Source organism: Camelus ferus, chromosome 13 (assembly GCF_009834535.1).
Source record: "Camelus ferus isolate YT-003-E chromosome 13, BCGSAC_Cfer_1.0, whole genome shotgun sequence".
Classification (NCBI taxonomy): domain Eukaryota; kingdom Metazoa; phylum Chordata; class Mammalia; order Artiodactyla; family Camelidae; genus Camelus; species Camelus ferus.
The window spans coordinates 33,203,770-33,217,165 of NC_045708.1; the positions used below are offsets into that span (position 1 = coordinate 33,203,770).

The window sequence follows — 13,396 nt, forward strand, 5'->3', positions numbered from 1 at the left end:
GTATCATTTTTAGCATGAAATATAGTAAGTGCATAAAAAATACACAGCTTAACAAATTATTATAAAATGAACACTCACTACCAGCACCCTAGAAACTTAGAAAAACCCCCTGCGTATCTTTACTGGATCACAACTCCCTGCCTTTTCCCCCTCCGTCTCCCCTGCCTTGATAATAACACTGTCCTGCCCTTTACGATGATCATTTTCTTGTTACTCTTTACGGTTTGGCCACTTGATGCTCCTAGCCAAAATAAAAAAGTTTAACACTTACTTGGTTTTCTTACCTTATATGAACAGACTCGCATTATACACATACACACATATATATATACTCTTGAATCTTTTACTCAATATTCTTTGTGAGATTAAACAGTGTTATATCTTGCCCTTTAAATAAATATACACATACAATTACAGACATCCATCATTGTTTTATCTGATGCAGAGGAAAGGGATTAAAGTATGCTTTTCTGACTAATGCACATTGTATTTAACAAATATTGCCAGAGTACTTCATGCTTTTGCAAAATAGGGCCTCATCTCTCCGTCTGTGTTTCTAGAGTCAGGCATAGTAAGTATCAAACCTACAGTAGGTATTCAATAATTGTTTTTGGACGGTTGTACTAACTTTTTTCACCCGATTCTCCCTCCTCCCTCTCTCCCTCTCCCTCTCTCACACACTCACACACACACTCTCTCTCTCAAATACAGCTGTGGTTGCTAGTATCTCCATCTTACAGATGGGAACTTAAAGCACAGACACTCTCTCAGGGGACATAACCAGTTTTTAGCATAACCAGGATTAGAAAATAAATCTCTTAAATTCCAATTCCGTTAATTTTGTATTTTTAAAGAAGGTAATACATACATAGAGGGGAAAAAAAATACATCAAACAATATAAAAGAATAGTGAAGATTAAGTTCCCTACTCCCGGACTTTCACTGCCTTAATTATCCTCCCCAGAGGTTATATCAGTTTCTCACCAGAGATATTCTGAGGACATATAAACATATCACCTCCCAAGTTCTTTCTTTTTAACCATAAATGACCATATAAAATTTTGCTATCCTCACTTTTTTACTTAGATACCTTAAAAATCACTAAAAAATCAGTAAATATAGACTGCCTAGTCTTTTTGATGGTTATAGAATAATTTCATTCCATTTTGTTAAAAAGAAAAGGCCATTTTTATTTTAGAATAATATATGCATATTATTATTTCTGTTAGTACCTCCTTCTTTCTATTTTAACTGTATTTTTCTGAGATCTCTCTAATTCTATCACCCAAAACATCCCAGCATATTTTTTCCCCAGCACATTTTTATAAAGTCTTCTCCCTTCAGGTGAGCGGGCCCACCCAAAGCTGAAATCATGCTGCACACACAACTCTAAATGCTGTCTTCTTTACCTGAAACTACATCACTAGCATTTCTGGGCTTGTCAGGAATTCCTAAGAAGCACTTAATAACAGCAGTTGCCTCTGGAGAATGGGGGCTTTTACTTTGTATGACATAATTCATATAGAATTCAGCAATAATTTATATTTAATTTAAAATACATATTTATATAACTTTTCCACTTTAAAAAAATCAAAAAGTTTTGAAATAATTTCTGAAAATTATTTATTAGTTATATAATTTTCTCTGTATGTATGATAATTTCACCCCCTCAAGGCTTGACCACTTATGTTGATTCAATCTGAAGAAGTCTCAGTAACTTTTTCCCCAGTCTACCTCAAACACTAGCCTCATCACAGATAATTCATCTGGACAAGGTAAAGAAGTACAGAGAAACTGAAATGTGTGGGAAAAAAAAAAAAGCACACACACACAGGCACCCTACAGACACAGCATAAATATCAAAAAGGGTTATTGAAATCATTCTGAATAAAAGAAAACCTGAAAATAAAATGATATCAAAATCTCACATAGGAAAAATGACCAGTACAGCACTCTGGCCACTGTAACTCCAACCTTTTCCCAATCAGCACTACATCTCATATCTAACCTGTAATCCTCACAGGCCAATATCCTCTAATGAACTCCTCCAGTCCTGAGGTTCCTTGTGCAGTCTCTACCTTTACACTGCCCACCACAGACACTAGCCTAGAAGTAAGATCAAGGGCTTTGGGGCTGGGAAAATCAAGAACATAAATACTAGGGTCAAAACAAGATACCAAGAGGAACAGAAATACTGGAATAGCTCATAGCAACTAACCCTTTCACAGATAACAATTATAAACTACAGACAAAGACATTAAAAAAAAAAAAGTATTTCATATTACAGTCAAATTGTCAAAACACAAAGACAATCTTGAAAGCAGAAAAAGAGAAACAACTCATCATATACAGAAGACCCTCAATAAAATAGCTGATTTCCCATCAGAAACCATAGAGGCCAGAAGGCAGTGGGCATATTTAAAGCCCTGAAAGGAAAAAAAAAAAAACCTGTCAGCCAAGAATTCTATACCCAGCAGTACCATCCTTCAAGAATGAAGAAGGGAAAATTAAGGTATGCCTGGATAAACAAAAGTTGAGGGAGTCTGTTATCACCAGACCTGCCCTACAAGAAATGCTAGAGAGACTCCAGCAGTGAGAAATGAAGAGGACACTAGACAGTAACTCAAAGCCACACGAAGAATAAAAGTAAAGGTAACTGCAAAAGTAAATACAAAAACCAGTATTTCTGTACTTTTGGTTTGTAACTCCCCTTTTTTTCTAGATGATTTAAAGCACAAATGCATAAAACAATAATTATAAATATGTGTTAATGGGTATACAATGTGTAAAAATGTAATCAGTGGCAAGAAAAATATAAGGGGGGAGGAATAAAGACACACAGGAGCAGTGTTTATACCCTACTGAAAACCTATTTATAGTAAGTTGGTATTACTCAAATTAGGTTATTTGATATTAGTAGATATTCAAAAATACTAAAAAAGAGATGCTACTTGTAATCTCTAAGGCATCTACTAAAAAAACTAAAAAATATACAGAAAAGGAAAGAAGTGGGAAATCAAAAAGGTACATTACCAAAAAAATCAACTGAATTTTAAAAAGCCAGTAATGGAAGAACTGAAGAATAAAAAACACGTAAGACACAGAAAACTCATAGATAAATGCCAGATGTCAGTCCTTTCTTATCAGTAATCAGTAATTATTTTAATTGTAAATGGATTAAACTCTCCAACTAAAAGGGAGAAACTCACAGGTAGATTAAAAAAAAAACAAAACCATGATCCACCCATATGCTGTCTACAAAAGACTCACTTCAAATGCAAAGACATAAAACACTGAAAGTAAAAGGATGGAAAAAATATCCCATGCAAATAGGAACCTAAGGAGAACTGTGGTGGCTATATTATTATCAAAACAGATTTTAAGTCAAAAGAGGTTAAAAGAGACAAATAAGGACATTACCTATTGATAAAGATTCAATACATCAAGAAGACAAAACAATCATAAGCATATGTGCCAAGACTTCTTGTTTCCAGATCTGCATGTAGGAGCTTGGCAGTCACCACACTCCATCCAAAAAACAAGTAAAAAGCTGAACAGACTGAAAAAGCAACTACTCTTCCAGAATCTGTAGGAGAGGTTAGGACACAGGACAAACTGATGTCCCCAAGGCTGGAGAGGCAGACAGATGAATACATGTTACCATGGCTTACAACATGGCAGAGATGCAAAAGCAGAAACCTCTGCAGGAACCAGAATAGGGCAGAAAATTTAACTGTAACTGACAAATGGCTGCTGGAGGCTCAGTGTAGACAACTCTGACAGTTAAAATCTCCAGGGGACCCAGTCATAGAGGGTTTCCCCAAATTTTATGAGATTTACTTCTAGGAGCTCAACTAAGTTCTCATAGCAAATTCCAAAGAAAAGTCCCCTCTTGCTTCCAGCAGTGAGAAGAGAAAAGGAACCATTCTGAAGTATGCCAGAGCACTCTGTCTTTCATAATAAGGCCTCACCTCAGAAGAAGCTAGTTAACCACAGCCTAGCCTCCTTCAGTACTATCAGAGCCTCGCTGACCTGGGAAAAGGGAAATAACCCAACTCCAGCCAACTCTAGCCATCCTCTCTCACTTAAGGGTGGAGGAAAAAAATCTGAGAAACATTGTGAAGTTCAGAGTCCAGAGGCACAGGACTCTAAAAGATTGAGACCTAATAATAGGGCTATAGGATGCTTCCCCACCCCAATACCTCAACACCACATTACTAAAAGCCTGTTTACAGCAGTTCTTTTTACCCAGTACACCCTTTCCAGCTATCAAGAAAAAATTATAGGTGGGGGAGGGTAATAGCTCAGTGCTAGAGTGTATGCTTAGCATGTACCAGGTCCTGGGTTTAATCCCCAGTACTTCCATTTAAAAAAATAATAAATAAATAAAATAAATTAAAAAATTTAAAAAAAGAAAAAATCATAAAGCAACCGAAAGCCACCCCCCTCACACACACACACAAAAAACCAATTTGAAGAGACATATCAAGCATCAGAAACAACATGGCAGGGATGTTGAGATTATCAGAACAGGAAGTTAAAATAACTATGACTAATATGCTAAGGACTCTAATAGGTAACTCAGACTGAATGCAAGAACATATGGGCAACATATAGAGAGATGGAAATACTACTACCTTGACATGGCTAAGGAAACAACCCCTGAGCTTAAGGGTATCTCAACAGAAACCTCCAAAACTGAAAAATAAAGAGAATGAAGACTGAAAAAAAATAACAGAATATCCAAGAACTTTGGGACAATTGCAAAAGGTATAGCATACATGCAATGGGAATACAAGAAGAAAAAGAGAAACATATATGAGAGAGCCTCAAAATAAATCAAGTAAAAATTGATGGAACTGAAAGTGGAATAGACAGTTCAACAGTTCTACAATAACAGTTGTAGACTTCAATACCTCACATTCAGTAATGGTTAAAATGACCAGACGAAAGATGAATAAGAAAATAGAGGATATGAACAACTCTATAAATCAGTTAGACCTAACGTATACAGAACACTACCCAACAACAACAGAATACACATTCTTTTCAAGCACATATGAAATATTCTCTAGGACAGATCATATTAGGCCACAAAACAAATCATAATACATTTTAAAAGACTGAAGTTGTACAAAATATACTTTCAAATCACAATGGAATGAAACTAGAAATAAATAACAGAAGGAAAACCGAAAAAAAATCCACAAATGTGTGGAAATTAAACAACACGTTCTTAACCAACGGTCAAAGAAGAAATGACAAGAGAAATTAGAAAATATCTTGAGATAAATAAGAACTAAAACACAGCATACTGAAGTCCATGAGATATAGTAAAAACAATACTTGAGGGAAATTTATAGCTGCAAACAATTATATTGGGGGGAAAAAAAAAGATCTAAAATCAATAACCTACGCAAAACAAAATGATACCCTAGGATGTGGAAGAAAAAAATCTGCAAATCATGTGACTGACAAAGGTTTAATTTCCAGAATATATAAACAGCTCATACAACTTAACAACAAAAAAAAATCCAACCCAAAAATGGGCAGAAGACCTAAACAAGCAATTCTCCAATGAAGACACACACAGCAATAGGCACATGAAAAAATGCTCAGTATCACTAATTATCAGAGAAATGCAAATCAAAACTACAATGAGATATCACCTCACACCAGGCAGAATGGCCATCATTCAAAAGTCCACAAACGATAAATGCTGGAGAGGCTTGGGGAAAAGGGAAACCTCCTACACTGTTCGTGGGCATGTAGTTTGGTGCAGCCATTGTGGAAAACAGTATGGAGATCCTCAAAATAACTAAAAATAGAATTACCGTATGATCCAGCAATCCCACTCTAGGGCATATCTGGAGGGAACTCTAATTCAAAAATATACGTGCACCGCAATGTTCATAGCAGCACTATATACAATATAGCCAAGACATGGAAGCAACCTAAATGTCCATCAACAGATAACTGGATAAAGAAGATGTGGTATATTTATACAACGGAATACTACTCAGCCATAAACAAGAGTAAAATAATGCCATTTGCAGCAATATGGATGGACCTGGAGATCGTCATTCTAAGTAAAAGTAAGCCAGAAAGAGAAAGCAAAATAAGAAATTTTAAAAACAATGAACAAAATTTCTACCTTAAAAAAGCTAGAAAAGGAAGAGCAAATTAAATTGAAAGGAAGCAAAAGAAAGTATATACTGAAGAGAAAAGGAGAAATTTATGCAACAGAAAACAAATACCAGGAAAAAAACCCATTACTGTTACCTCCTAGAAAGAATTCAGGCAAGTTGCTGTTGCACAGAGAATTCACTTTGAACTTAGTAAAACGGATTAATGCTACTATAACAAGGACTAATCAACACAAACTAATGCTTCTATAAACCATTTGATATTTAAAGTAATAATCTGTGTTTCCAAAGAATGTACATGAGAAACCCAGTTAAATATAAAATTCTTAGCACCTTTTATATACTATGTAACAGCTCAGGGCAATTTAAACCAATTCAAGTATAAGTAAAAAAGAATCAAAGCAGTTCTAGGGAAAGAACCAAGAAAAATCACTTTTATGAAAAGAACCAAATTATTCTTCAGAATTTGCTCTACATCACAAATGTGACTTTTAAAATATTATTGATCATTAAGGTTTATGATCTAAAAACTATGTAACTGAGACTACTAGTGGTCCCACAACTTCCATTACTATTGTTCCTTCTTCCTCAGTAAACTTCCAAATGTTAGCTCAGCAAACCTGACCAAGTAAAGACTAGTTTCCTCAGCCTCCTCTGCAGCTAGTTGTAATCTGTGGTTGTCTAGCCGGCGGGATGAAAATGGAAGCAGTGTATACTTCTTCTAGGAAGTAGCCTTAAAATAGGGCATGTTCCTTTCTCCTTCCTATTCTTTCCTGTTTGCTAGAATATGGCTGTAATGGCTGATACTGGAGTAAACCAACTACCACAGATAAAAAAGCATAGGACAGAAGAACCCTAGACCCTAATGATTGTGTAATTAAAATAACACCTCTTCACTGCCTATGCATAAAAGAAAAATTTCTAACTGAAGACTTTGTTGTTTTATTATTTGTCACTTTCAGTCAAATCTTATCTTAGTTAATACTTACTGATATAAATTATATCCTTAACCAATAAAAAAGTCACTTAGAATGCAAAAGGAATTTATATCATTAAAGTCTCAAAAAGGCTGTTTAAGATATTAAGACAGCTAAAGATTGTCAGCTGAATCATAGAAAATTATAAAATTATAGAACATCTGATGTAACTGTAATACTTATTGCATACTTATTGGCCCAAACAACAAAAATATACTAACCTGGGATGTTCTGGTGTATTCTTCATATAGCCTGTCATATTCTTTACTCTTTTCCTGATACTGAGAGTGGTATTCCTTGCAGTTTTTTACCTACTGCATCAATGTTATCTTCTTTTACCAATTGATCCTATACAGGTAAACAAAAGAAATAAAGAACGTTAACAATTCTGAAACAGAGATTTTTCCACATCCATTTATTTTTAAATTGTATTTCTACTGTAAGCTTAAGCCACTGTATTAATACCAAGCATGCAAAAGCACTAAGTCCTTTTTTTTTAAACTTTTTTATTAATTTATAATCGTTTTACAATGTTGTGTCAAATTCCAGTGTAGAGCACAATTTTTCAATTATACATGAACATATATATTCATTGTCACATTCCTTTCTCTGTGAGCTACCATAAGATCTTGTGTATATTTTCCTGTGCTATACAGTATAATCTTGTTTATCTATTCTACAATTTTGAAATCCCAGTCTATCTCTTCCCACCCCCTTGGCAACCACAAGTCTGTATTCTACGTCTAAAAAAAATTAAAAAAACAAACATACAAACCATAAATACAGAACAGAAATAGACTCATAGACATAGCACTAAGTCCTTTTGTTAACACTAAGATAAACCTTTAGATCACATCAAAATAGTAAATACTTCAAAAATTTAATAATAAAGTATAAATAGAAAACATACACAGAAGTATTTTTATACTAAGTTAATAAATATATGCAACTAGCTATTAAGAAATACTAGCCACAAAATAAGTTCCAAAAATATCTTTAAGTAGGAAATTTTAAAAGTCCAGATTTCTTTTTTTTTAACTGATAACCTCATAAATTAGAATCAAATGATGTTATAAAATAATGACTTGCTGCTGAACCATCAAGAACTTCTGTAATCATACCTGTTGGTATCTGGACACTGGGTACATCAGCTTCACATCAAGTTTGGGATTGTACTGAGCAAGAGATTCATGGTGATAGTGGTTAATGAGCTCCACCACAGAATTAAATGTCAGAGGATCAGAAAAGCCGTATTTACCATCACGATGATAGATCTTTATTAGCTTATTATTGCCTCCCTTCCTGTAAACAACAAGACAACAACTATAGATTTTTTTCCCAAAAAAATTCTATTAAAGTAGTACTTTCACTATGGAGAGATGAAAGCTTAGTGTCACATAATAAACAAGTTTAACTATATTAATGAGACTGGGTGAAAAGGCATATATTATATGTATAAAAGTATATATAATATCACATTATTTCTACAACTATTTCTTTTGCCTGTAAAATATCTTGGTTATTATAGATATACACAGCATTCAGTACCAACAATATTTAGCAAAAATAATCACTGAAAAAAACAACTAAAACAGAAGCAAACTGTATCTTTTGTTTATTTTCTAAATGAATTTCCTAATTTAAATTCTATATCCACTTTTTCAGGAAGAACAGAGACAATCTCTTTAGGGTCTAAAGACATGGCTGTGTGTCCTTGGAGGGATGCAGAAGCCACCTCTATGGGATATGATAAACATCTGTCACACATACATCCATTTAACACTCAAGGTTTTATTGTTAATGTACAAACATAATTAAGGTTCCTGAATGATTTATAACTGAGTAATTAATTTAGTACCTTACATTATTTTCTCATTTATATTTGCTTATAATTCTTGGAAATAACTATTTAGCTATCACAATATTTAAATCACTCAACTGTCATTCAACTTCTTTACCAAGTACAGCTTTTGAAGAGCTGTTTATATTAGATGGAATGTAATTTGATGATTGAATAGTTTAGACCACTTTTGTTTACTGAGTCACATCCAATGGTCCCTTAAAAGATAATTTATAACCAAAGCTTAAGATGGCAATGTTTTGCAAGTCCCATAAGGTGTAATCTAAAACCACAGCAGGTTGATTCATTGTAGAATAGAAAAATACTGCACCATTCCCACTCAATTGTTCTTATAGCAGCATGCAGACTTAATGGGGGAAAAATATGCTTCTATATCTCTTTATGCCATGCCGTTACACGTGATAAATGAGAAACTGGGATTTGTGAAAGGTCAAACATAATAGGTTTCAATCTATGGATTGATTTAAATTTAATGCTTAGATGGTCAGCATGCAGATGGATGAAGAACTATTCCTATAAAATGCACATTGAAAGGACACCTAATCATATGCAGTTTCTATAGATGTGTATACCCACACATATACTCACAATAAATGCAAGCTGGTCTCTCTGCTGAAGAAAAACTAAAATGCACTCATTCATTCAAAAACACTTACTGAACATCTACTATGTGCCAGGAACTGTACGAGGCAAATGGACATAGTGATAAACAAGCCAAGCACAGTCCATGCTCTCATGGAACTTCCAGTTTAGGAGCATGGGAACATATCTCTGTCTTAAAGTTTATAAAGAGGATGAAGAATTCTCATCAAGATAAAACATAAAAATAAACAACTAGATATATCAAATGGTAATCAGTCCTATGGGAAAAAAAAAAACAAAGCAGAGTAGAAAGAAGAGACAGTTCTGGGGGTGGAGAAATTACTGTTCTATGTATGTTGCACCACAAGGAAAACCACTCTGTTCAGGTGACACTTAGCAGAGCCCTAAACAAAGTGAGGGAGCTAGCACACCAGATAGCTTCAGGAAAAGTTTTCTAGACAGAAGGGGGAAAGTACGTGCAAACCCCTAAGACAAAAGCATGTGTGGTATGTTCCAGGAAGAGCAAGGAGGCCAGTGATGCTGGGGCTAAAGGAGCAAAAAGGAGAGTAGCAGAAGACAAAGAGATGCAAAAGTTTAGATCATGCAACAGCCTGTAGGCCACTGTAATGGCTTTGGCTTTTACAGAGTAAGATGGGGCAATACAAGAGCAGAATGATACCCTTTATCCTGTTATTTAAAAGGCTAATTCTAGCTGCTAGGTTGAGATAAGACCATTCAAAATGGGCAGGGGTAGAAGTAGAAAGATCAGTTAGGAGACTTTTAAAATAATCTAGGCAAGACATGATGGTGTCTTAGACAAGGGCAGTAGCAGTGAAGATACTGAGAAATGGTGGATCTTGAATATATTTTGAAGAGAGAGCTGACAGGATGTGCTGATGGCCTGGATATGGGTGTGAGAGAAAGAGACAAGATAAAGATGATTTCAAGGTTTTTATCTTAAGCAATTAGAAAAATGAAATTGTCATTTATTGAAATGGAGAAGGAAATATAAAAAGAACATGTTTAAAGGGGAAAAAACAGTTTTGGTTTTAGACAAGTTAGGTTTGAAACGCCTAGTGAACATCCAAGAGCAGATGATCCTGCAGCCTACTTGGAGAGTCTAAAGTTCAGGAGAAAGGTCTGGGCTAGATGTATAAAATCAGGAGTTGTCAGCCTACAGATGTTATCTGAAGATGAGCATAGCCTGAACAAGAGAAGAGGTCCAAGGTCTAAGCCCTGGGGTACACCAATGTTTAGTGATCACGGAGATGAGGAAGAACCAGCAAAGGAAACCAATGGAGAGCAAGTAATGAAGTAAAAGAACGAAGAGGGTGGTATCCTAAAAAACAACTTTTTTAAAAAGCATTTCACAAAGAGGAAGTGATCAACCAGGAGAGTGATCTTGGGGCTTGGCTAAGTAGAGATCACTAGGTGATCTTGACAAAATGGTTTCAGTGGAATGGTACGGATGGAAGGCTGACTGGAATGGATTAACGAGAATGAGAAAAGAAAAAGAAGAAATGCCTGCAGACAACTGTCTAGAGGAATATTGCTGCAATCAGGAGCAGAGAAATAGGGAAGCAGCTGGAAAGAGAGCATCAAGGGAATTCTCCTTATGTATTATTCTTAAATGGGAGACAGTACAGTATATTTATATACTGATAGGAATGGCTCAGTAGAGAGACAAAAACTGTTCATCTCAAAGAAAGGACAAGATAATTCCTAGAATGATGTCCTTGAGTAGGTTAGAGGGATGGGATGGGATCCAGTCCACAAGTAGAGAGGTGGATCCTGCACAAGGACATGACCAGTCATCCACTGGAACAGGAGAAAAGGCAAAGTAGTCACATTCAGGTGCAAATACATTGACAGCTGTAGCAACAGCAGCAAGAGGGAATTAGATCTCTTCTAATTGCTACCATGTCCTCAGAGAAATAGGAAGCAACTTCTTTAGTTATAAGGGGGAAGACAGGTTGTTGATTTGAAGAGAAAAAAAGAATATGTGAAATTGTCACTTGGGAAAAGTGAAAGAGCAAATGAATTGCAGAAACGCAGAGATTCGGCTGGGCAATACTAAATGTCCATTTAAGCTTAGCAGTCATGAATTTAATGTGAGGCCAGTCAGCATGGTGTGTTTTTCTCCACATTCAGCTGCCCAGGTACGGGCGAGAAACAGATGGAGAGTTGAATTTAGTAAGTGCTGGAACATAGTTAGGTTACTACAATGAAGGGAGAGAGGAGCAAGTTTGTTGAGGATACATTCACAAGGGTAATTTTAATAGAGGACCACGGACTCTAAGCAGAGCAGAAAGGGAAGTAAAGATATGAAGAAACTGAAGAATGCTGAATTTTTAATTATGTCTCTCCCTCCCTGTAATCTTTTAAAAAATATTTTATTTATTTATTTATTTAGTTTGTTTTTTGTCTTCGGGGGGAGTAAATTCGGTTTATTTATTTACATATTTATACCCTCCCTCCTTGTAATCTTCTTGAACAGAAGACTCATGCTATTCCTTCTTATATCCTTGCACCTGGCCCAATACCTGGCATATATCAGATTCCTAAAGATTTGTTAACTATCCAGATTTTCTACAATGAATACTATTTACTGATTTTAAAAATGGTTACTGAATTGAAAAACCTCTACTTCCTCATCACCCATTCTCTGCAATCTAATTTCACTCTCATTCCTCTCATTTGAGGGTCACCAATGACTTTTACCAAATTCAGACTCTGCCTTCTATCCCAGACTCAGATTCTTTGCAGTGACTGAAATGTCCACTCTCCCTTCTTTCCCCCTGCCCCTGCTTCCTTCTTAATATTTCATCCTCCATGGCTTGTATGACATTACTTTTTCCTCTTAGACCGCTCTTTCTCTGCCATCATCCTGCTGCTAAACAGTTTTCAAGTTCCCTAAAAAGCTCTGCCTTCAGCCTCTATCCTTTTCTCCCCTCTATATACTCTTCCCTTAAAGTCCCAGTTATTCTGTGTAGATGGTACCTGAATGTTCTTCTGGCCCTGTACTCTTTCCTAAGCATTAAACCTACTTTTTTTTTTTTTTTTTTTTTTTTTTTTTTGCCGTATTCTAGATATATTTTTACCTAGAAGTTCTGGAGCAGCTAAAAATCAACTGCTCCTGACTCTCCTATTTCTCTAAGTGGCACATTCATTCTAAGGCCAGCAGGCTCAAACCACAGTCACTTTTAACTCTCCCTCAACCTCATACCTATTCTGTTATCAATTCCCCTTAGCTCTCAGCTCCACATTGCCTCTTATTTTGATTCCTCATCTTGTGCCTAGAGCCACTTCCCTAGGTAATAGTGTATTCAATCTTTTGATAAGTCATTCCCCTGCTTAAAACCCTTTATTAATTTTTTTTTGCACAGATTCCTCACCATGGCTCATGAGGCTCTCTGCATCTGTCTCCTTCCCACTTTCAACGTCACCTCCTACCACTCAGTGGTTCACACTGTAAGCCAGCCACAGTAGTCTCTGTATTCACTGGATCCACCAAATCTTTCCAAAATCAGTGTCTTTGCATTTCTCTTATCCTGTCCCTGAAACACTTTTCTGGCTGGCTCTTTCTAATCCTTCAGTTCTCAGAGATCATATTGTCAGAGAGGCCCTCTTTCTCAAAACTATGTGAAATTCCCTTTCCTAATACTCTGTTATCATATAACCTTATGTATTCCCTATATAGCACTTCATACTTTGTGAAGTTACCTCATTTTTTTTCATGTATTTATTTTGTCTCCCTCTCCCTCACTACTACCCCCCCCCCCAATACAAATACTATAGACAAGAGACCACGTCTGGCTTGTTCATCTCCT

The 13,396-nt window shown here is 35.7% G+C and overlaps 1 protein-coding gene across 1 annotated transcript in view; it reads right to left on the reverse strand.

Annotated features, from left to right (window-relative positions):
• The window catches only part of LOC102505690 (phosphatidylinositol 3-kinase regulatory subunit gamma), an 83,437-nt gene that overhangs the window by 23,363 nt on the left and 46,678 nt on the right, over positions 1-13,396 (reverse strand). The window contains 3 exon segments of the mRNA XM_014553960.2: positions 7,345-7,419; positions 7,421-7,471; positions 8,245-8,425. Coding sequence (XP_014409446.1) covers positions 7,345-7,419; positions 7,421-7,471; positions 8,245-8,425 — 307 coding nt within the window.